This window comes from Rhea americana, unplaced genomic scaffold, assembly GCF_003343005.1.
Source record: "Rhea americana isolate MKP2758 unplaced genomic scaffold, rheAme1 scaffold_111, whole genome shotgun sequence".
Taxonomy (NCBI): domain Eukaryota; kingdom Metazoa; phylum Chordata; class Aves; order Rheiformes; family Rheidae; genus Rhea; species Rhea americana.
In genome coordinates, this window is record NW_028185162.1 from 570,812 (window position 1) to 593,770 (window position 22,959).

General features: G+C 44.9%; 1 protein-coding gene across 2 annotated transcripts in view; it reads right to left on the minus strand.

Annotated features, from left to right (window-relative positions):
- CLIP2 (CAP-Gly domain containing linker protein 2) overlaps window positions 1–22,959 on the minus strand; it is a 98,817-nt gene that overhangs the window by 54,009 nt on the left and 21,849 nt on the right. For both annotated transcript variants that reach the window (XM_085314973.1, XM_085314980.1), the window contains exon 2: window positions 12,168–12,388. In XM_085314973.1, coding sequence (XP_085171099.1) covers window positions 12,168–12,279 — 112 coding nt within the window. In that variant the 5' untranslated portion in view covers window positions 12,280–12,388. The remainder of the gene's footprint in view (window positions 1–12,167; window positions 12,389–22,959) is intronic.

The following is a 22,959-nucleotide window of genomic DNA, read 5'->3' on the forward strand; positions in this document are numbered from 1 at the left end:
TAGCTGGAAGTTAAGTCAGAAACACCACAATGCCTTTACATGCCTCTCCCAGCCTGAGGAGCACTTCAGTACCCATTAGCCGACTGTRCTTCTAGGAATCCAGATCATGGCACTGAACGTGGCAGGGGGCAGCAGCTGGAGCAGGCGCTGTGAAGAGCGGGCATCCAGAAATCCATTACACCTGCAGGTCCTGCTGTGCACAGGGCCGTGTCACTCAGACTGCCTTATAATCAACCCTGTTTCCTCTTCCACAAGGCTGCTATCTAGTCACAGGAGTTCTGTTTTTCATCTATAGCTTGAAACTCATGTGCATATCAACGGGCACTTAAGTTCCAGGGTTTAATATTTACTATTGCTGGGAAGCAGCTCGATCCTCTGAAATGCACAAAATGCTGTTTTGGCCAGCATGATCACCCTAACCCTTACCAGCACCTAGGAGCCATSGAAACCTATTAGATAAAAACTGAACTGCTAACTACAGCTGAAGATACTTGTTATCAACCTTGCCAGYCCAGAGTCTGTCCTGCGGCACTTCTCTAGTCATGGGTCACCATAAACAAAACTAAACCCTTCCAAAACACAGCGTTATCCATGCTATTTACCCTTTCTGTAATGAACTAGTCATACTGCCACAAAAGTTAACCCCTTGCTGAAGGCAGGATGACTATTTCAACAGGACAAACCAGCCTCTGCTGCAACAGAAAGRAAAGCAAGGAAACTCGGCTGCGTTCTCTTGTGTGCAAGACGGTCGAGCTGCACACYGCCCAGCGAGTGCGGCTTGAACGCACGTGGGGACTGCTGCCCAGGCMTCCTCTCCACACAAGCTTCTGCTTGTTCATCTTTCTATATGAAACAACCGGTCCAAGTCAAAKCCTAGAACAAGCTTTCACGACTAGCCACAAACCCTGCACAGCTGTACCACATCTATGCAGAGGCTAAGGACTAAGCAAATCCTTTTCTGCCCMAAAACATTGCTAGTGCAGTATCATGCAGTGACATGAAGCTACTGTTTTTTTTACCAAAAGCCCAACAGAATTCTAGGCCTCTTGCATGAAGAGCTCAAGAACATGATCCAGATGCTCTAAAATCAAAAGCAAATTTAAAGAAATTAAAGACACTGATTTTGTGCATGCAGTTTCCAAATTCAAAAGGGCTGGAARATTATTGAAGGTATTGGCCAGTTCCTATGGAGATAAGGAGCAGGACCAGAAGTTTAATCTCCCCAAACTGTCCTGGCCCAACTAAAGATGCTGAACAGCAAGCTCTCCAAGCTCTAACAAGCTCCTTTTCTAGTATTAGACTCATTCCTTGACATTTTAGTTTTCAAAAGTAGGAAATTGCTCGCCCTGTCATTGGTTTTTGGTTCCACTTGCACAGAAATTGCTTCCTCCTTACATTACAAGCAGATAATAAACACATTTAAATAAGAACAGCAAGAATAACGATAGCTTATCCCCAAAAGACTCCCTTACCAACCTCATAGCAAGGGATCTATTGTCTCACAGCCTTAGAGACTTGGCCAATCTTGCCCAATTCCACTGCTGCCAGACAAAAGTGGAGCAAGGTAATATCAGAAGCTCAGGAACTTATACTTGCTCATAGGAAATGTTTTGGAGGTTCAGCAGGCAGGAATGAGTAGTTGCTAGCAACTAAGGGAGAGAGTAGGGAAGATGCTATTTATGTGGCCTAACACCGCACGTCTAACTTACGATACGAAGAATTAACTGCCTGAGCCTGCAGCTGCAGATGGCAGCGATAGCTCCAGGAGGCAAAATCTGCCTCTGAACTGCATCATATCTTGACACCAAATGAAGACAACGCGAACTCCAGCAGCCAGGCATTCTTCCACTGGCAATCACTAATTCTCCAGTCGGAGGGACCCACTGGACAAGCTGTCTTTCATATATACAAACAGAGCACATGCTTGCACTCAGTGATCATCTACAGCCCATGTCCTCAAGCTACATGTCTGCTCCTGCAGTGAGCCATYGCAACCTCACAGCTCTCCCAGTCTGACACAGTGAGGCCTTTCTCAGCCTGAATGCAGAGCAGAAACAGCCCACCACCACAGATGAATCACGCAAAATTCAGACAAAACCCAAAAGCTCAGACTCCTCATTGCACTTCAGGCCACCCCGGGATGTTATGCTTGGAGGGCTAGCGCAACGATCCTTCGGTATCCAGGGAGCGATTCTGCAAGCTGCTGGAGAGCATGTAGAGTTTCATCCCCAAGAGGAGCCAAACTCAGCTTCCACTCAGGCTCTTCCACTTMGGGCAAGGTCTGGTCCAACTCTCATTAGTGCTGAAGATGAGTAAGTAACACATGTTCTTCGCTGTGATTTCTCTTTGCAGAACTCATGGTCTGTGGCCTTACAGACTACTTTCTCATGCCCTATCTTGCAGCTCCTCTTGAGGGAAAGCAGGGAAAAAAATGTAACAATCAACATGTAATAGGAAAGGCAGGCACTTGCTTAGACTCCAATTAGCATACTAAGAGAGGCCTGTTCTCCGAGCAACCAGCTATCCTGGAGGACAGCAGAGAGTGAAACCACTGTTAATTGAACCACTGGGATGGTACCAGCACAAGAGGCAAGCATCATGCCGTCGGTCTTGCTCATCTTTTTTTTTTTTTTTTTTTTTCCTCTCTCTTCTTCTTTTCTGTAGAAACATTACACCAACTCAATTATACCATTCCTTTGAATCCAGTGTCCAACTTCCCTGGAAGAAGAGCATTTCAAGAGGCCTTCTGCAGTATCCCCAGGATCCCAGGGGAATTACAGGCGAGGCAAAGACCACCATCTCTTAATTGCCAGGCAAACTTGTATACAATCATATGGCTACACTGTGCTGAAACACAGCTTTGATTCATTACTTCATCAGCCATTTATTTTGGCAGCCATACATCCATGCACAGATAGCTCAGACTATACATCTCCCTCCAAGGTCACACAATAGACYGATTGTACACAGATCCACACCGTGCAGAGCGCAGAATTTGTTAGGTTGGTTTTGTTTCACCTAATCTAATAAAAAGGATTTTTGAGAGYAGATTAACATCAAATCATCTACTTTCTTCCAAATACCTGGCTTAAACAGCACAGTATCCAAATCAAAAGGTAATGAGTGTACGTGAACAAGCACTGTTTTCAGAAAAAAAGTTATTAATTTGCAGCAGCAATCCCTTGGAGGTGGGCGGGAAAGCGGGCAAAACACACCCACTGAAAATCCAACCCCCCAGCAGGTATCTCAAACCAAACAGCTTTAATGTCTTGGCGATCACATGAAACGATTCGTTATATCCTTCCAGGACAGAAGTGCTGGGGCGCGAGGCGGAAGGGGACAACAGCCAGGTGATGGACAGAGCTCTGCGACTCGACAGCAGAGCCCGTACGAGCGCCCAGCACACAGCCCCCGAGGGACCACCCCGACCCCCCACGAGCACACAGCGTTCTCGCAGCCCCCCTACTTCTTGCTGGTTTGAGGAGGTCACRTTTAAAACAACAACACCTCTTAATCCACTCCAAAACTTCAAAATCAACTTCAAAACTTCCCCAGATGACCAGCTCTATGCTTTTCTCCTGTGAAGACCCTTGGCCAAGGCTGCAGTCAACCAACGAGGATGTCGTCACGGACAGCTTMATTCTGACAGCTCTCGTTATTCTACAGTGAACACTCTGATACATGGAGTTAGTCTTACAGAGCTCGCTACTGCTTAAAGTAGTCCTCTTTGAGGGGATATTATTTTCTAGCATTGTTACCAAAAACAAGCACAGAACCTAATAAATCCAAGATAAACACAGTAAAAATCTAAGCATTCAAAATATTTTAAGGCTTTTGTGGAGGTTAGTTCATGCATTTATCTGCTTGCAAGGAGGATGTTCAGGTGCACGCTTAGTGTGCCGTGGTTATCTCGACCAGTAGTCRATACGATGTAGCTGCAGTCTGATACCACTTTAATCCTACAGATTCTCATCCAAAACCTATCTATGCCAAGGGGAGTCTTTCCTTTGACTCCAATGAATATTGGCTARGGCTTCTAATGATTAATCTGCTCTTGCAGGATTAGTTCAATTGTTCGAGGCAGAATATGCAGGAACAGATCCTGCCCCAGAGCGGCACCCTTACTTCCACGGCCGTAGCTGTACGCGTACCGATGTTACTGCMCTTACACCAGCCACGCTGAATAGGATTTGGTTCATTATATTCAAGCCACCATAAGCTGAACATCTGTGGGAAGCAGATTTTCTTTCCCTGCTGCTCTGCGAGGAGCTACAGAGAGTGCGAGCAGGAGGGTGTCCGACCTCCATATGCCTTCAGYGCGTGCTTGCATCTAATTCTACAGTGAATGCACTGAATATTAAGGATTAACAATATCAGATCCTGCTAAGAGCATCCAATGATTAAGACAATTAAAATCAGGCTCCCAGTTGTCTCTAGATGTCACCTGTGAAGCTGATTAGATCAAGAGTGGCTCAATATCCTCTTGTACTGCCTGGAATGCAGCAGGTCACCTCTCTTTGGAGGAGAAATCCTGCCAAAGACTCCTTCCCTCTTCAAGYGAGGCAACCGAACCCGGGGGGAGAGAGCAGCCGGCACCGCGCGCGCGCACAGCGGCGCGGCACAAACCGTTCGGGGTTGCGGGAGGGCAGACAGGGCGGCTCGCGAAAGGGGCGCGCGAGCCGCCTACAAGCCGCACGCGAAGAGTCAGACGGCCGCACCGCCGCCGCGCCAGAACGCGTYTGCCTTCTGCCCCTGCAGCCGGGACTGGAGGCGCCTACCGCGTCAGACAAACCCCGGGAGGAAGCGTCACGGGGGAAGGCGGAAGACCGCTGCGCCGGCTGCAGAACGACGTACTGCGGGGCATCTGCCTCCTCCTGCCCTACGAGCGCTTGCATTACGTTGTTGAACGCCAAGTTAAAGCGTATTGTAGAAGCACGCCGCAATCCATTCCCAAACGACGTCTTAAACACACTCAGTAGCAAAATATTTCTCTCTCAGGTTGTAAATTAGCAAACCAGCAACTCATTAGCAGTCTTTCCTCTGCGCAGCCCTTGCAAACGCACTCTTATTWTCTTTCAGATATTCAGTAACTTCTTGACCAGATGACAGCCGGGGTGTAAGTGGACACTGTAGCTGTTTCTGCTAACTGACAGATAATCTGTTGATGCTGGAGCAGTCAGGCACGTGATCTTAAACGATGCTCCTCCGTACCTTGTCCTCCCAATTTCCCTGGCAGCTAAAGATGCTGTGAATGCTGCCCGACAAACCCATTACGATAAAGCAAACCCTCATCAAACTTTACAGACACTGGCAAAGCATCTTCAGCAATGAACACTATTCAAACTTAAAGAGCATCCATCCACGCTTGCAGCACGGATTTAATCGAGGCTAAGACTCGGATCTGAGAGCCGACAGTGCTGATCGCTCCACGAGGCATGAAGCAAAATGGCAAAAACAAATGTTTGCTAGAAATAATAGCAGCCTCTGGCCCCATGGTGCGGGGTCTTTTCTCTCAATTTGTCAGTGCACAACACCCCAAGTTAATATTAATCAAGAGCCACAAGCCTTTGTGTAGACAAGAATTAGCTTCCTATGTCCGTGCCAGTCAATCAGCTGCTCCGGCCACTACAGTCCCGTTTCTTTTGTTTCAGGCAAAACAGTAGTTTAGTGTCTTTCATATTAATTCTCACTTCCAAATAAATAGATTGATATAAAACCAGGCAGCCTCAGCACTCTCTCTTGCAGCTTAACAACAACAACAACAAACCACCCACCACACACACACACAAACTAAAACTTCTAAAACAGTGCTAAGTATCACTGACTACCTAAGAATAACCTAYCCAAGCCATCTCTTATTACCTAGGCATAAATTCCTTATAAGAACTCATTCCCTCTATCCATTTGATTGCAAAATAAACCTACATGCAACAAAAATTACTTCTTACTGCTATGTGTCCAATTTACTCCAACAAAAGCCTGAGAATCTTTAGAGGGCAAACAACTTATTTCCAAGTTAATTTACCAGTAATTTGCTGCTAATCCTCCTGCAGATAAACGAAAAGGAATGAAGATTTCACACCRAGGAAGGTAAGAACAAGATGGTAATCCTACAGAGAAGCTAAGGTGGGGATGAGATTTATACTCCTTGGGCAAAATTCATGCAAGTGTAACTCATTAATGGTGATAGTCTAAATTTATGCAAAGACCAGTTTCTCCAAATCCTCCAAAGCTAGCAGCACTTGCAGAAAACAAATCAGAAAAAAATGTATATTAAATTAATATTTCATATATACATATATAATATTAATTTACACACACACATATATAAAGTTTCTCTTCTCCCAGAAGGCTCAAAGTTCAATTCAATCAYAGAAGAAAGATCATGTTATACAATTTCTACAGGAAGCCTTTTTTAATTGTAAAGAATGTAACCCAGGGGGTCCAACCTGTCCTTTTYGCTTCATTCTCAGGAATGAGAGGTGTTTGGCAGCAAGGTCCTCAGAGAGGCTGGAGCAACAGCTCCAAAAGYCCCAAAGCTCTGGTCACACCTCCCACCTAACACAAACTGTATCCAACTTCAACAAACCCACCCCAGCTGCTTCTGGAAGAGAGAAAAGCTAATCTTCCCAGTAGGATGTCAGCCATATCTGTCACTAAAAATCATCTAGGAGACCCAATACAGCACACACCAAGCATAAAACGGGTACAAAACAGCAGTAACTRGTCCCCATTACACAAATCAACCCAAGACAATCAGGAACCAGAAGCCAGCTGTGACCAACCACCCTATAACTAGCACAGCTCAAAGTTATACAACCTTCATTACAACTTAATTACTCTAGTGAGCCAGTCATCTACAGCTCTTGCATCTAGTGCTGCAGTTGCTTAGCTTTTATTTTTAGTAAAAAAGCAAACAACATTTATAAAGTTGAATCCAATGCCAGGAAATATGAATGGTCCTGTGCATTAAGTGACAAACAAATGTACACACATTYATATGAACATTAGAAGACATTCCCAGGTTCCTGGCAAAGCTCCTGTGCACCTTAGCTATCAAAGTACACTTTTTAGTAATAACATTGGGCACCAGCTGAAAAACAGTTTTGATACCCAGTAGACATGCCCAAATACGATATTCAGGTCACAGATATTTGCATCTGCCCATCCAGAAAGATGGGATCCATCTATAAAATTCCAAATCTAGGCATGGTTCAGACTGGACCTCTTTAAGGCTTGCAGAAAACAGGACAAGTTTGGGCTCCTTTGCTTGCAACTTTGAAGTCACCAGCATTATGCAGCTCTGTCTGCAAATACTGGTTTTCCCSCTTTTCCTTTTGCCTAAACTCTTTAATCGAAGGAAAGCTTTAGGGACYATAAAAAGCTTTGGAAGTGAAGCCAGCAGCCAACTGACAGAAAACCGCAGCATGAAACGAGAAGACTTTCCCTTCTAACCAAGTTACTCCAGCGCTGCCCTGAGCAGATGAAAACATGCTGAAAYGCAAACGTTTCCCTCCCAAGAGGCTTTCACCTGTTCCAGCAGCTGGGAGAGCTGTGTGGCCCCATTCAGCACGGCTGCTCTTCCCTCTCCACCACGCAGCTCCGGGCAAGGGCAGGCTTTTCCAGGAGGGGGTTGGGAAAAGAAACCRAGACGTGAGCTTTTTAAGTTACAAGAAATCCAAGCATTATCTCGAGCCCTTTACCAGTGACCMACAGAAACCTCTCTTGCACTCAGGACTGAGAGCAGTAACTTTCTTTACYTAAAATATGGGAAATAAGCCAGAGCATCTGTGGGAAATACTTTGAGASAGCCAGAAGGGGCTTTTTAGTCTGATTTCAAGGGGAAAAAAAAGAAGTCACTAAAAAAAAAGCGTAACTTATTTTTTTCCATTGTTCCAGCCTTATGGGAGAGAACGGGAGGGGGAAGCCAGCRTGGACACCGTTCGAGGCTGGCGTTTTCAGAGAAAACAAGTCAGATGCTCACGTCCCACTGACTTTCACCAAAATCTTCATCTCTACTCTGTTTGTCACACAACCAGCAAACACTTACAGAGTCCAAAATACCACCACAAAGACCCCTGACAGCACACCAGTCTCTGGAAGTGTCAGCTCAGGTGGCAGACACAGCAGCACTCCACACTAAGCAAGTTCACAAAAAGAGGACAACTCTGAGCTGGTAAGAAACTGGAGCTCTGAATAATAGCTCTCAGAGCAAACAAATCAGATACACTGAGCCAGTATGTCACATGTGCTACATCATATTTGGTCCCTATAGAAACCCAAAGTCATCTTGTGGATTGGGGAGAAAAAAAATATATACACACACACACACGGACGGCCTCATTTTGTATACATACACATCTGGAATCTGTATCAATCATCTCTTGTTACATAAGATGCGAGTTGTCAGGAAGACATTGAAGTGTTTCATGTGGTACAACTACATTCCCTGGGAAAGGAGGAGTCAGGTGAGACTGCAAGATGCTTGACCTTCTACGAAAGAATACAAACAGAGTATCGGGGGGAAAAAAAAAGAGAGAGAAAGATGACATCAAAGCATCTTTATGTACTCCAGACTAGAAACAAAATACACCTCACTYGCACTCTTGCAGGTATGACTGATCAGTTTATGGGAAGGCAGTAGAAAGAAAAGGTGAAGGTTTCCAGTCAGAAACTGCTTAGAAGATTCATTGGCATCTAACAGCTTTCTGACAATACTCGGGTACAACTGGAGAATGAGCGCCCAATCTGGAAGATAMAACCTGGAGGTGGGGTCTTTCTGAGCTGGCCCTTGGCTACCAAAACCRAGAGACATAAAGAGCCAACTGACTGCACACTTGCATTTTAATTCTGCACTCCATTAGGTGCACGGCTTTTTTTTGTAACTGCATTTCAAGTTTTGGAGATTTCCAYCGTCCCCAAAGGTAGCAAATTCAAATAGAGCAATGTTGCTGCCCTATATTTACTACCCCAAAACGCACCGGATATCTTCCRCCAAGCTGCAGGGATCAGCTGGGTCAGCAAATGCCTAACAAAATGAARGAGTCCCTTTTGGCATGTTTCTGGTAAGAGGCAGATCGTGGAGAAGCAACACACAAGTTCAGAAAAATCCAGTATTCTCAGATCCCCCTGGAGTCAGGCAACTCCTCACTGACTCCCACAAAACACTGTATTTATGGAAGCAGTTCACAGACCCCAAGCAAATGTTCAGAGACAGCCAAGAGCAGAGCTCATGCTTTCTGCAGGGCTCCTCAGATGCCTCACASGCAGCTTCTTTCAAGCAGCTTCTTAAGACCTGATATAAAGTTTGGTATAGGATTTGCTATAGGATCCTTCCATCCCAGCAGAGACCCAGTATAGCGAGGGTGAGGGGAGGGTGTTTTCCTGGACAGTAAAAACAATGGGAAGAAAACCAGAAAAAGCTCTTTTCATAGTCACTTTAAATATTCAGAAGTAGAAAAAACATTTTCACCATCTCCATGTCTGCCCTGTGCCCCCAGAAGGGCCCCGACGCCGCRACACTAGGAAGGATGCTCAACGCTGACTACGCGTTACCAGAGCTTGTCAGGCTGGCGTACAGCTGCCTCCTCCTGAGCAAGAGGAGCGCCCAGTGCTGCCAGGAATTAACATCAGCAATGCACTTCGGGGCCAAAAGGCGAGAGGATGCAGGCAATCAGGAYGGTGGAGCGAGGATAGGGGGAGACCTCCCTCCTAACATGCCCAAACCCGACCAGTTCCAGGAAAGGTAAYGTAATCCAGCTTCCAGGACTAGCCACCACCAGATCCTTTGGCCACAGCTACCCTCAAAGTTTATGTCAGCGTCTGCTGTGGTTAGGATTTCAGCAATGAGGACCCTTRATCATGAAGTAGGGAGAGACCACTCTGACAGAAGACAGAATATTTTCTCCTGTGGTCTCTTCCACAGGAGGGAGAGAAGACTCAAGCCATGCACACGCACGAGAACAGCAGTTGTGCAGGATGGCGTGAGAGCGAGCAACGCMCTGCAGAACGAGGCCCAGGGACGATGCTACAAGCTCCGTCACAGCCGTCCCTTGAGCACACACTGCGGTAAACAGTCCCGTCATGCTCTGTCCTCCCCTTCCAGGCAGGGGGGCTTCTGTGCTGCGACTTGTTTTGGCAGCTCTGCGATTCCTGGGTGGCCGTGCAAAGCTGTCGGCACCACCCCAAGACGCGCAGAGCGCTGTCTGTGCAGATCTGCAGAGGAGCAGCGCCGTGGCTCATGACACGGGACCGACAGCCAACAGCACAGRCAGTCCGAGTGCTCCGGGAGCTACAGACACCAGGCTACCACGAGACCTTCTCCCTCCGTCACCTTCTCGGTTCAGACTGTCACACAGTACCAACCCAGCATCCTGAGACTTCTCCCCTTTCTCCATACACCCATTTTTCAGGAATAAAACTTGTTTAAAAGCTTCTCAGGCAAAGGTCAAAGACAGCTTGGGCGCAGATTTTGCCCGCGCTTGGCTGGTTGCACTGACCATCCATCACAGTGAYGGATTGCTGTAGCCGAACAAGGCACAAAGCAGCTCCAAACAAGCACTGCATTCAGCTGAATGCCTGCATGGGACCACTGGGCTGACGGTCAGCGTTGACTAACTCTTTCATACTGCAACACATGCTCCGTGTTTGCCAAAACGCCTCTGTGCAAAGCCTCAGAAGTGAAGATAGCCCTGGGTTTTTTTCTCCCYCAGTTCCATTTATGATTAAGAAAAATCACCTGCAAATAGCTCCATGCCACATATGCAACTATAAATCCAGCATGAAGTGCCTTGAGATTTGCAACAGGTAGCTAAAAAGTCACTTYACTGGAGTCCTTCAGGTTCACCCACAGTGAGGTGTTAGGAAAAACAATAGGGAAGTGCAGTGGGACTAAGACAAAATTTCAAAATAAACAAGCTTATAAACCCTATCCTAAATTTTTTCTGTCAGTTTGTGCTTCCCTCCAAGCAAATAGATAAGGAAGCTTTTAATAGCTTTGATTTAGATGCTAAATTAGAGTGACTCTTTCTAATACTAAAACTACTCAGACACAGAAGAGCTCCATTTAAATGTTTATCTCAACATCTAGGGCCAAGTTCTCAGCTGAGGAAAATCAGTGATGCTCCACCCTCCACAACACTGTCTGACACTGAATCATTTGGAGCTCAGCCCATGATCTCACATGGTGCCTGGCCCCTCAAAAAGACTCACACACGTGCAAGACAGTGAGCTAAAACATCAAGTTTCCACAATACTGTTTGAGGAAAGAATCTACAGAGTAGAAGAGATAATACACACACCGCTAGTCCCTGGAAGAAGAGAAGGCTGAGCYGAAGCAGCCAGTGAGCAAGCCAGATCTACTGACATACAATAAAGAAGCACAGTGTTAATTGTATGCATAAGGTAYACAGACTACCAGAATGCAATACACTGGGTATAGACCAACAGACAGGAAAGCACATGTGYCTAGGCATCACTATTCATATCCCCGTCCTTCAAATGATTCTGTTCAAACAAATGCACTAATTTGAGATAATCTGCACAGGACAAATCACTAAGTGCCTGGTTCTCATTCTCATAGCATCACAGGCCAGAAGCAACGGCTATAGGAAGGTGGTTAAAGTGATCAGGGGTGAGGTTCCCATTTACCTGATTATCATTAGCCCTTCAAATGCTAATGTCTATATATTCACCCTTCCCTCCTGGAAGGTCTGGCATTTGTATGAAAAGGACGCTACAGTGCAACATTTGAGCAAAACAGCTCCTCACCCCCCACCCCCAACAACACACTGTCRGTTCTAATTCTGCCCATATTTGGGTTGGAGACTATGCATCTAGCAATCCCATGGTTTGCRGACAGGTCTAATTGCTAGAGCAACCACACACACCCGAGCAAGTGAAACAGGAGGTAGCATCTCCCTTTATCAGCAGTAAACACCAGAGGATTCATCTGTCTTCCACCCACTCCACAACCTGTTTTGTGCATTAGTTGGGGGAGAGGCCATTTATTCACCCCCATTACACTTGCTTTGATCCATGCTCATGGTCAACCTACTTACAGATGGGGAATTTCACATTCTACTGAACGCTGGYACCATTAGACCTTTTCCCTTTAAATCAGGTAGTCACCTGGGTCAGCTCATGCCCCTGTGGAATCACATCCTTACCTTCTTTTGAACCAGTGGTGACTGTAGCTGCAGCTGTCCCCGACGCCCGTCCCACTGGGCTGGAGTGCTTCCCTGCCCTGCCGGGGATTTTAAGTCCACTTGGCTTCAGCATGTTTGTTGTCTCCTGTATCTCAGGCTAGTAACTGCCAGTGTCAAAAAGCTGTCCTGGTATCACAGTTCAGGCTTCTTGATGATGGAGCCTTTCTTCCATCATCACAGACCTGGAAAAGAAGAGCACAAGGAAATCAGAACGGCCTGGGAGAGCACTGAACCAGCTTCCCAAAAGCAGTGTCCAGCTCTCCAGTCACATCCGTAGGAGTCAGCTCAGCCGCCTTAATCTTTTTCTGCACTGGTAATACCACAGTAATAATTTCCTTTGTCTCCTATTTTAATGTCACATTCTTGTTCCCTGACACTGAAATCTCACTTTGACTCTAGATCAAARCTGACACCTCCCACAACCACCAAGCAAAAAATTTAAGTCTCAAATTGAGATTCAAGTGACTAAAATAGTTGATTTGTTTTAAGCTCTAAACGTTCAGTTCATGCATCAGTCAAGACTCAGTCCTGCTGCTCTATGAAGACATTGTTGCGGTCTTCACCAAAGGCATACTATGACCCTTAACACTTGAGTTTTATGTTAGGTCTCCATTTTCAAAAGACTTCAGGGCAACCCTTCCAAATGGGCAAGAGCAAGACGTAGCCAGTGTCTGAAATGGGGCTTTCAGCTCCTTTCATTACAAACAAATCCAAAACCTTATTGCAGAAAAGGGGTATCTGAGCCCATGGGTTTGCAATAACACTGCAAACTAACGTTCAGAAATCCCAGCGCGGCTTTACCCACAACTCCTTAATGAGGTCACATAACACTTCCCTATGCCAGTCCCTTCCTGGTAGGCAAAAGGAATAAAACCACCAAATTCCTTGCGAGCCTGYTGCATTAACGAGTGCACAACTCCTCAAGCAAAAAGCTTTGTAACWAAAAAGAAAAATAAAGGAAATGACTAAGTGGCTCAAAAAGAAAAAGAAAAGAATAAAAACATTGCTGATGACAAAGAGAAACAATCAGAAAACTGAGACTATTAGCCAAAAGGAAACTAAGGTTGGCTGACTGAGTAGACTGGGATGGAGATGGAAGAAGGTGGCCACAAAGYGAGCCAGGGACAGCGCTGACCTAAAGGGCAAAGGGAACTGGAAGAGAGCCCCAAGGAACAGCTAGAAGATGGGAGGATACCCAGGTCTGCTTCCTAGGCCAAGGAAGGAAACAGACTGCTGCATGCAGCACTCAAGAGAATTAGCATAGCAAAGACTTGCAGATGCTGCGAGGGGGGAACTGCAATAGCAGGACGGGAAGTGATTAAGGCATGAGTAAGGATTTCAACACAGGCTGGATCAGAGCACAGGCGGGCTGGCAGCGCTCCAGGAAAAGCTGCAAGCAGACACAGAGGAGGGAAAACCACAGGGAAAACTCCAAAACTGTATTCCTGAGGGCTCACAAATATCTGAGACACCAAAAAGTGTTTCAGCAACTGAGTCAGCCGTCCCACACCAGCCTAGAGACACAAAGGAAGGAGGGACCAGGAGAAGGTGGAGACTGGGGAGAGCGACTCAGTGAAAACCCAAGGGTTTGAGCCCTGTCTCTTCCTTCCTCCAATCCGCCCCCCAAAAAAGCACTCCCAAGAACAAGGATGGCTTCAGGCACCTACAGACTGCAATATCTGGGGAGGATTTATCTTATACACAAGCCAGGGCTGTTTTTAAGAAGCTGGATTCACAGATCACATCACCAGCAGCAGAAACAACAAACAAGAGCAAACAGTTCTTGCTGAAGAAGAGAGAAAACAGTCTTCCYGTGTTTCAGCCAGCAAGGACCGGGTGCTGTCACGGAGCTGGACTTGAGGCTGCCTGCAATTTCCAGCCTTATTTAGCACAAATCACAATCTGAAAATGAGAAACTTTGATCAGCCTGGTTACACTCCTACCTGTAAAGCCACTGAACATCTTCCACCCTCCCTCGTTCCCACTCCAGGTGATACATTTTGCCTAAGGCTAGTTTTGATTTTACACAGTAACTTGATTTCTGACTTTTCTCCTAAAAGCAYGTATCATGTTCCAGCAGATCTCACCCACCTCTATCACCTTCAGCCTGAGGGTTTTTCTTCACAATACTCCCTTACGCCTCGTTCTACTCATCTCATTGCCTGTTCCCACCTTTCAGCTACAGGCCTTGTTGCTGTATTTGGGCTAAAAATGCTGGGGATGCCAATTCTTCCAGATAAAACATAGTGGCAGCCTGAACCCRCACCCATGAGTCAGGCTCACATTAGGGGAAAAGGATAAAACGGGAGAAGAGAAGAACTTTAAGCAGGGGTGAGGTAGGGGGGAGAAAAAAAGAAAAGAGATCTTACAATTCTGCAGTCCACTAATAGAGGGAGTCTCGTGATTCAGAGACTTGCAGCAAGATCCAAACTTTAGGAAGCCCGTTCATTTAGCCTGTTACTCTATTTTGCTGCTCATCTACAAAGGGACACAGCAATGTTCAGTTCATTCTTCCCCAGCTCCCTGTTATTCCTGAAGTTCAGCTGGCCACCCGGGTCACAGGATACTACTGCTCTGCGCCTTCTCAGGATGACTGGATTTTATTTTTAAGCAGAGACAGACAGAAAGAGAGAGAGAGAGAGAGAGAGAGAGAAATAAGAGGAAGTGCACTGTGAGTACACAAAAAATTCTGCCAGAAACCTTTATGCAAATGTATTTACTTTCAAGATACTGATGCTGAAAAACAAACAAATGCCAAGGGCTGCTAATTAAGCTGCCCAAACCAACAGCTTCTTTTATTCAAACGTACAAGGACCATACGTAAKTGCACTCCCATACTCACTAGATTCATGCCACACATCAGATTCAAGGAACTTCTGGAAGTGCCACCCCACATCACACCCAAAATATCCTGCACCCAGTTATGCCCACTACATGCTCATTCATTATAGAGTCAGATATGAGTTAACTCGCATCTGAGAAGTTTCGTTTTGATCTCTAATAGCCACRGATTGATCAAAGCCTGGAAACGGGAACGAGTGCCTTAGTGTATACCTTGCACACACCTTATATCACACAAGGAAACAAGAACGAACTCGAGTAGATTTTCTTTACTACAAACACAACTTGTTTGAAATACATACATAAAAGTATGTATCTAGGCAATTTTTAAAGAAGATGGTRCGTACTGCCAGGGCCAAGCATTCATAAAGCTTCTCCCTGAGTTCAGTCTAAAAATATAGGAGTAAGTTTTCAGGAAGCTCTGAGTGCTGGTCCTAGAGCTCTTCCTAATTACTCCATTAGGACATCTGCACCACCCAGAGCAGCACTGCCCAGAGCTATTCAAGTCCCACATTAGCCCCCAACCAAGTGGTGCAGCTTTGGTGTTGCAAAAAGATCCTAGATCTGGGACATGGGCCAGTATCTCTACAGGGCAATGTCCTGATCCATTAGARATAACAACTTGTTCTGAGCTCCTGTACTCCACAGCTTTGATGTACCTTGAGCATCCAACAGTCTCTATTAGCAGAGCCCATCTGAAAAATCTGTTGCCACCAGTAGGTGCCGAATACATTAAAAAAAAATGTTGCTGCACATAACAGATAAGAAACGCATGAGCCATTTCCTTTCTTATTCACAGTATCATTTGTGCAAGCTATAAGTTGCAGAAACRTGACCTTCTCCTGACAGGGCAAGAAAAAAATATATTATTTTTTATTCCATCATCTTCTGTGGATACACTGGGGCCACCAGCTTGGATTATTTTGCTTTTCTTCCTCTTCCAAGATGACACAGACTACAGAGATTTTCTAGATCTCTGCTAGATTCTTCCCACAATCTTTTCATACCAGGATGAATGGTTCTGTGTGTTCCCACAACCAAGAAAAACATCCCAGGAATGCACAATATCAAAGTCTGCTTAAAATGACCAAAACATACTGTTCTCTGTCTTTCCATCAGAAAGGGGGACAGCTGAATCCAAATCACATGGGCAGGCTTATAGGCAAAGAAAAAGGTGAACAGTTCTCAAGTACAGATGTAGCTCCAAAAATAACCTTGCACTAGGAGCAATGCATCTGGATACATAAAGTCTCTGCAGCGCTGACCATGCATCAGCACTCTTGAAGAGCAAACGAACAATTGGTGGTGCTTCAGCTGCTTCTCGAATGGGACGGGGAACGACACAGAACAGCGACTAGAAGCAAAAGCCTTCGCCAGTCTTGGTGACAGAGCGTATGTACAAATTTTTCTACTTCTGCCATCCCTTCTACCCTCAACAGCACACAAAAATATCTGCTTGTCATGTGGAACGTCATCCGATCCTAGAGAGATAACCTACAAAACAGACTCCCAAAATTGAATCCCTCCCCTGCTCCCCAAGAAAAGAAMCTCTCATGGGAATATTCCAATCTAAGAATCTGTTCATCTCAACGTATCGAGACACACATCTGCAGAACACAGAAATGGGCTTCCAGACATCAGACTGAGTTGGCCTAATCCCAACCTATGCAGAGTGCTTCCTTCCTGATAGATCGAGGTCTTCAAAATGTTTACCCAGCATGAACTTCTAGCACAGGGACTTCATTCTGAATGTGCACCCAAGTGGGACTTAGACTGGCTGTATCTAAACAGTACCGTAAAAGTTGTGTGCACACAATATTGTGGGAGGATTCCTTATTTCATTAAAATTAAAGACATAGGCAAAAACATCAGTGCAAAATTTAGGCTTCTAAAATTCCAAATCCACATTTAAGAAATTAATCAAAGAAGTTTACAGTCAGGTATGCAATCRCCTTTTCAGGAGCAGGGCCCAAACAAAAAATAAAGAGTAAAGAAAAGTAGCTACTAGACTAAAGTAAATCAAGGTCATCACATTGCCTGGAAGGTTAATGACAAAGACAACGTAGAGAAGCAGTCTATATTAAAAAAAAAAAAAAAGTGGGCTTTGCCTGTTTTGAGAGCTTTTTTTWAAAAAAAACAATCTTGACCCATGCAAATAGTCACAGTGACCTAAGACAGTTATTTGGGTAGGAAAAGGTTTGTACAATCAAGTCTTTCTGTTTTCAACTACTCCCGCCTGAGACACTCTCGAGAAGCAACTGCTTGCATCACTATTTTACAACAGCTTTCCTCATGTGAATAGTAAGGATGGAGAACACCAGGGTTTAATACATACCCTTATGGGAGCACATTTACAAGTGGGAAGGATATAAAAAGTTTTTAAGTGGGGAAGATATAAAAAGTTTCTGCCATTTTTAGGTCTATCATAAGAGCATGTGGTGGGGTGGCAGAAYCTGCTCAAAGACTCTGGCATTAATAACACAGGGAGCTTGGAAGGATCAGGCAGTCTGTGCAGCTGCTCTGGCATAGTAACAGCAGCAATCCCATATGTAGTACTGGAAACACATTTGATGCTCACACGGTAATTCTCCATCCTCCACAAGAAAGGCAAACAACCCCAGCTGCCACCATGAGAGGTGTCCTAAGTGCCTTGGACTTCCCTCAGCTACACATCTTTTGCATGCATGTTCATGATAAGCAAACATGAATGGAGGAACCCAAGTCTCTACCCACATTCAGGCTTTGCATTTTGGGAGAAGAGTGCAGTCTTCAACACGTTTCTGGTTTTGATCCCCAAGCTTTTGTCATTCAAGAGGCTCTGAGACTCTAGAATAAGGAGTGAACCTACCTAAGGACAAGATGCAGATCCTGAGAACAATCCCTGTTGTCTACAAGAAAYGTGACTGCCTGCTCCTGTAGTTTTCTTAGGTGTGCAACACTCCAAGCAGAATCTGTCAACTGAGAAACGGCATCGCTGCTCGCASAAGACCTTTACCAACCAGGCTCTGTAAATGTCAGAGCTGACAACAATTCCTTTAGCCTAATATATCTCTGAGAATAAATTACTAGCAAAGAATTTAGTCCACTGATAGCTGGAGAAGTTATCAGTGATGTATGCTGAGCTCACTTCAACAACAAGCTCAGAGAATAAAGGCAAAAAAAAGCTTTTAGTGCCACTGGCCTAAAAGATAATGGTATTTTTAAAGTTACGTAAATCATTTCATTTCTTGTTTCTGAGTATTTTGGATGCATCCACTTCATATTTTTAAGTTCTCCTGCACCCTTGTTTTCCTTTCCGGAAAAGTTGAGATTCTCATGAAATAAAGCTCCATCTCCAAGAGTTATGAGAGAAACGACACCAAATATCCTGGGGAGCTGGGACGAAACAGAAGCTTGCATACTAAGTTCACCAGGATGTGACCAAGATGATCAGATTTTTGTCTGGGGAAGTTTGTGCCTTGYCAGTTTAATAGATGGTCCTTTTTTACCCTGCATCAGCAGTCTAATATCACTGTATTTAGCAATTGTAGCACTGCAGTGGAAAAAAAAATCATTCGGAATTAAAATTTAGAAAACTCCTCCCCTGCAATGTATTTGATAGAAACATCAGGACAACACTAGATTTTTTTTTTTATCATGGCTTAAGATATGAGATTCTAGATCRCTTAAAAACAGAGCATACAGTGTTCACAAATATTTAAGACAGCTAATAAATGCCTTTATKCCATGAACTGAGCAATAAACCACTCTGAGCTAAAACTCAGAGAACCAAAAAAAAAAGCAAATATATCAAAGAAACAACAGTATTATAAAGCGCATTGTAAATCAGTGACATGCTAGGAAGATGCTACTGTATGTCTTTGTCCCAAGATCAGTTTTCCCAATGCTATTTCTATTTTAGCATATGCACCAGATACTAAGAAACAGAGACCCCAGGTGGAACCGTGACCCTTTTAAAACTGGCAGAGCTCTTACTTATTTCAAGAAAAAGCCAAAGATGAAATCCTAGCTGTGCCTTAATTACACTTATTTTCAATGCAACAATCAATGAGAATTATGAAAACTACAACACAACAAAATACTATGTGTTTCTCAGCTATGCTGTTCAAATAGATATTACTGCCTAATTGCCAGCCTGTATTTGCTCATGGCATAATAATATTCTGTGCCCAACGCTCATGACCCTCACAAGACTAGCCAGGCTGCAAAGTTGGGCTGGGGTCATTTTTAAAAAAAAAAATGCCTTGAAAGCAAAATCCAGAGACCAGACTCGAACTGTTCGGCCACTGTTCCAAAATACAGGAAACTAAATCCAGTCAAAATAAAGATGACAATCTGATAAAACCAAACTGCAGCTCTGCTCATAGAGAAAAAACACTAAAGCTGAAAACGGAACAATTTTATCTGTCATTCCTTAAGATGTACCACTGGATCCAATACCATCGCTTTTCTCGCTTCTCTCATTAGTTATTCTTTCTCGTTGCTTGTGAGAAGCTTATCTCTGAGCACAATCAGATTAGGATTAAACCCTTTGATTTAATCAAAGTATAGGGGAAATAAAAGATGCCCTTTCTCAATTAATGTCAGACCTCTCTAGCATGAAAACATCTCTTTCTGCCAGAAAGAAAATAGGAGGCAGGATATTTCAGAATTGCAAGGAGTGTGTTACCTTCGACTACGCACAGAGAAAGCAAGGAAATCCCAGCATCTTCTGTCAGCCAGAAGTTTTTCTCCCTTGCAGTTGCAGAATTCACAAAGGTTCCTCATCCAGCCATAAAGCRCTGCTGTTACTGAGTAGTTTCACTTACACCTCAGAAATATTTTTAATCTCTCTCTCTCAAAAAAATGCCTGTGTTAGCCTTCTTTCTTACTCCAGTTTTGTAATAATTAGCACAGAATGCAAAGGGAAAGCCTAGAGGCCTTTTCTTTTTTAAGCTTAAATTTTTTAAATCTAGTTCTAACCACTGTGACAGACGAACCACCCTGTGATTTAAGTATAAAAAAGACTGTCAAAGGAAGAGCATACAAAACGATCCCACTGCATTCTGTAACAAAAACCACACTACAAAACCAGCGGCGACGCAGGAAAAGAAACAAAGGATATTCAAGAAATCATCATAAACAAACTAGGAGAAATTATGGGCTTGCAGAAGAGCTCTCGCTCCCCGTGGTGGCAAAACGCCTACCGAAGACTGCTGCTGTAGACACCACCACTACAAACAGCACCAATTCTGTACAAACTGCAGAGCAAAACTATCTCTGTTTTGTGGGAAAAGTCCTGCGGATGGTCTTGGAGCTACACGAGTTTCCCCTCCCTGGCGTTAAGCCCTGGAGGCAGGGGACAGTGTCCCTGCAGGAGGAAATTTGGGTATGACACCAAAACCATGCGGTCCACGTGGGGAGGGTACCAAGCACATCCAGGGATTTTGGAAMTGCTGTCCTCCTGGGTCAGTTTAGACTTGATCCGTGAGTCACCCTGGGAAGGTTTCTATGCAATTCAAAAGTCTTTGACAAAATCCACATTTTTCCATTCACAGAAAATGTTTGTTATTTGTCATAAGCAGTACCTAAAGCAGGGAAAAAAATACCCACGATAGCAGGCAGAGCACAGGAAAGGCAATAATTCATAAATACATTCCACTAAAGTGACTTATTTTGTCACAACTCACATATAAACCATTTCTGCAGTGAAACACAGGCTAGACCATAGCTCAGCTATGCTATACATTGTGTATGATTCCACAAAGAATTTGAACTGGTGGAATTTCCTGGCTAACGCTACACTAAATCAAGCAGTCAAAAAACTTCACCCCAGCATGTCGTCTGTTATTCACTGGAGCTCCGGTTTACACACAGAATTTGATTTTGCACTTCCTTAGCGTATCCTCTGCCCTGGATTTTGCTTATGAAGCAGAAACAGGGCTCAGGTCTCTCCCACCCMAATTTTTTCCCCCTGTACAACCTGCACCCGCAATCAAGACTTCTCTGCAGGCCAGCCGTCATTTGTATGGCGTAACTGAAAGACTAGAGCCACAAAGAGCTGAAAAACAGAAACAGCAGATCTTGCTAGTTCCATCTCTTCTTTGCATATTTAAGGTCATTTTCAACCTAGAAAATTTGGTTTARTTTTCAGTGTGGTGTCACAACAGTCCTTCTGACCACAGTGGAGTTGTAGGTCCTTTAAATCTGGCCAACAGACAGCAAAGAAAACAGGAGTGGGACACAACACACTCCTGGTGTGACAGGAGATGCTCGTCTCCGGACATACTGAGTTTGCCTTGCACAGAAAACCCCGTCACTGTGCTCCACCGATGCTGCCCAAGCCCTGTATGGTTCCCRCCTCCCCTGGGGCACTGGGAAAGGCCAACGTTAATGTAATGACACGTTTAGTGTGATCTGGTGTGCTGCAGAGGGASTTGGTCGTCATGGCAGGAACAGGAGCAAACCCTTGCCCCAGGCCACTGGTACTGTAGGTGCAAGGTTTATTGCAGCTCTTCTGAGGGCGTTTCTGTAACAAAAATAAGGTCMTTTTAAGAGAAAATTGACCGTCTTTCTACAGGCTGCTGGCACTGCAGATAGGGATGCAGGACAGGAAGGACTTTCTCAAATCACCACCTGATGCAACTCCCTTCTTTTAGCTATTAAACTAAGYTTTTTCCTCCTCACTGATTTGCACATTGTCAATTTAAAACCGTGGTCTGCTGGCTAGGAACCCCCAACCAGCCAGTAGCCCAGATTTATTCAATCTTACCATCTGCCCACACACCTACTCTGCCCTTTACTCAGGCTGACACTCTCTGGAAGCGTCGAACTCCCGATGAGAGCTTTGTCCTTTCTCCATCTTCACTACGTCATGCTGAATAAGCAAAGTTCTCTTAGTCTCCTCTCAGAAGAGAAACCCACCAACCCATGGTTCATCCCAGCAGCCTTTCTTTGAACCTGCATCAGTTGAATTCTGACTGTTTTTAAACATGGACAACCCAAATCACACACTGCCCCCCAGGCGAGGTCTCACCAGGCCTTGGACAATCTCTGTGCCATAGCTATGAATTAATTCCTTTCATTCCTTCATGCAACATAACTGTTTCTGAAACTTGAAAGAATAACTAACTTATCTTCACACTCGGACACCTCAAAGCAAACTGAGATACAACAGGAGGGTAACGTGGCAAGGAAATACCAAAGCATCAACTCCTTGCTGAAATGCAGCAGATTACTAACCTGTGTGCAGGAGTCCTAGCTATCTTTTTGCCACACAAACAGTGAAGATAAAGGTACTTACCTTGTAAAAGGTAAGATCTGGTGAACAGAAGGGTGCAAGACCAGATGAAGGACATCACTGCTAACTATTGAACCATCTGAGCTCACCAAACCAAAGACGCTAAGGAGAAGCAAGATCCCTCTTGCTCCTGAGCACTAAGGCACAGTGTAAGCCCCGTCCCCTCTAAGCACACTCAGGCACCCTGCTTTCCCTCTCCGCTCCAGCGGCAGCATCACCACGCCGGAGGCAGCTCTTCCTGGCAGCACCCTCCTCCCCTCTGCTGATTCACTAGCCTGCAGTCAGCCTCCCACGCGCCCAGCTGACCCCAGGGCCCTGAGCTTCCTAGCAGCTGCCTTCTTCCCAGGCTCTGACAAGCACTGCCATTTCCTCAGATCACAGCTCACACATCCACACTACTCCCACCATAACCACTGGAGATAGAGGCCAGGAACCTAAACTGTTTGCTTTCAACCAGTATGCATTAGTTTGCACATAGTTTTCTACTCTACCATCTGTAACCCCACTACAAGGCAGTCTAGAAAAGCCAGGATTTTCGATAACTCCCAAGCTTGAAAGCTCAAGAGGGAACACGCGTCTTACTCAGACTACCCCCACATCAATCATCAAAACCCATAACCATTTTGGAAAACT